General features: G+C 44.7%; 1 protein-coding gene across 1 annotated transcript in view; it reads left to right on the top strand.

The window, feature by feature from the left end:
• Positions 1-600, top strand: part of LOC115240092 — a 2,292-nt gene extending 1,692 nt beyond the window's left edge. The window contains exons 2-3 of the mRNA XM_029815060.1: positions 374-490; positions 541-600. Of these exons, the coding sequence (XP_029670920.1) occupies positions 374-490; positions 541-600 (177 nt within the window). The remainder of the gene's footprint in view (positions 1-373; positions 491-540) is intronic.
• Positions 601-1,909: the final 1,309 nt, after the last annotated feature.

A 1,909-nucleotide genomic window follows, 5' to 3' on the forward strand; every position in this document is an offset into this window, starting at 1 on the left:
GGGGGGGTTTAGTGGGTAGTTTCTGCGGCATATTGTCGCGGAGGAGTCCCACACACGCCCCGGGGCCTGCCCGGGGGTACGGTGCGTAAATGCATTTTCCCCTCCAAACGATTAAAAAAAAAAGGTTAGGTTGTGACCGGACTAAACACGCGAGATGGAGAAATCTACTCAAATTGCAGGTTTTCCTACCTTATTAAAACGGTCGCCAGTTCGTTTGGCCGCCAACGAACAAGGAATGCCCCGGACGACGTCCCGTCAAGTCTGCCGTCGGACAGGTTGCACAGTGTCAGAATCGCGCTGTTATCAACGCCACTGCTTATCCGCTTGGCTGCTTGGGAATTTTTCCTAATTTCTTTCTCCTTTTCTGTTTCAGGTCGTCGCTGGATTCTCCGGATCAACGCCCATGGATTTCTGGACTACCCATTGGATGAAAACTATTTCGACGCCTCAGGAATACGTCGGAACAACGTTATTTGTGCAACGTTATGCTGTTGGACAAATGTTCTCTTTCGCTGTTAATCCCTTTTCCTTTTGTTTCAGGTCGCCGCTGGATTCGCCGGATCAACGCCCTTGGATTTCTGGACTACCCGATGGATGTAGCTGGATCGACTCACGTTCACAGGTAAGGATTCTTCAGGTTTGAGGTAAGTAAATTACTTTCACTCTACTTTTTAGTATATATATAAAAAGTATAAAATATATTTGAAAGAGAATATATAAACGCGTATAAAATGTTTGCTCTCTTGCGAATCTCCACACTTCGGAGAACTATCGCGCTTATAAAACAATACTGCCTTTTGTTATATCTTCTATCGCGAATTTCTAACACGCACGAGATTTTTGTTTCGCGACTATCACCTTCAACGTTCAATACTTAAAAAACCCGCAAGACGTATTTTCTTTCAGACGCTTGGTTTCGGGAAAAAGGCCGTCCTTTTTCTTGTACACTCGCGTATCTTTACTTCGAAAGATTTCTCAACAGCGATATACAATCTCCCGCAAGACGATTTTTCGGATCTCTCGGTTTCGGGAAAAAAGGTCTCGAATCTCTCTCTGCACGGCCTTTTATATCTTTCCCACTCTTTGGTTTTCCTCCGCTTTCGATGTTCCCTCTCTTCTAGAACACGCCCCCTGTGCGTGCGCGTGTCTTATGCTATACTATATGTGCAGCTATACAATGTGCTGCATAACGGGTGTAAATGTTCAAAAATCGGTCGGATTGCTTTTTCCTTAAAATTACCTCATCGTACTATATACAGGGTAAAACTATATATACACGTTCTCTTAAAACTATAGCTTATTCTATAAAAGTACAGGTGAACTGCACTTTTGGTGTAGTACCTCGGCCGCTACACTTTTACTCTAAAATCTCAGTTTTCTATTTACATTTCGCTTTTATAATATCTTATTAATTATAATGACAAATCAGCCGACTAGAATCATGCTCGGATTCACTTGAGCTGTCGTACAATATAAATTTCAGATTCTTCGCCCTCTTCACTATTCGGGACGGTCTGGAGACTCGGGATTTCTTTCCCAATGTCGTCTCGTCCAATTTCCTGGCCTCGCTGGGTTTCGGGGCTGCAGGGCAGGTGGATTTCCTCCCCGGCTTCATTGCCCTCTCCAAAGAACTTTGCCGAGAACATAGCGATCGGCGAAGTTCTTTTAAGTCTCGGAATGTTGATTTGCTGGCCTAGCTGTGTTACTGAACTGCGGGGTTGGTAGCTTTCCTTCCCGGCTTCATTGCCCTCTCCAAAAGACTTTGCCGAGATCAACGAAATTCTTTTAGGTCTCGGGATGCTGATGCTGGACTCTCAGTCGTCCGGCCGCTTCCTTTTTGATGATGTCTTCTCAGGAGGAATGTTCTTCTTCTCCTGAAGGCCACTTTTGGGATTGTTTACTTGCCAAT

Source organism: Formica exsecta, unplaced genomic scaffold, assembly GCF_003651465.1.
Source record: "Formica exsecta isolate Colony F162 unplaced genomic scaffold, ASM365146v1 scaffold405, whole genome shotgun sequence".
Lineage (NCBI taxonomy): Eukaryota > Metazoa > Arthropoda > Insecta > Hymenoptera > Formicidae > Formica > Formica exsecta.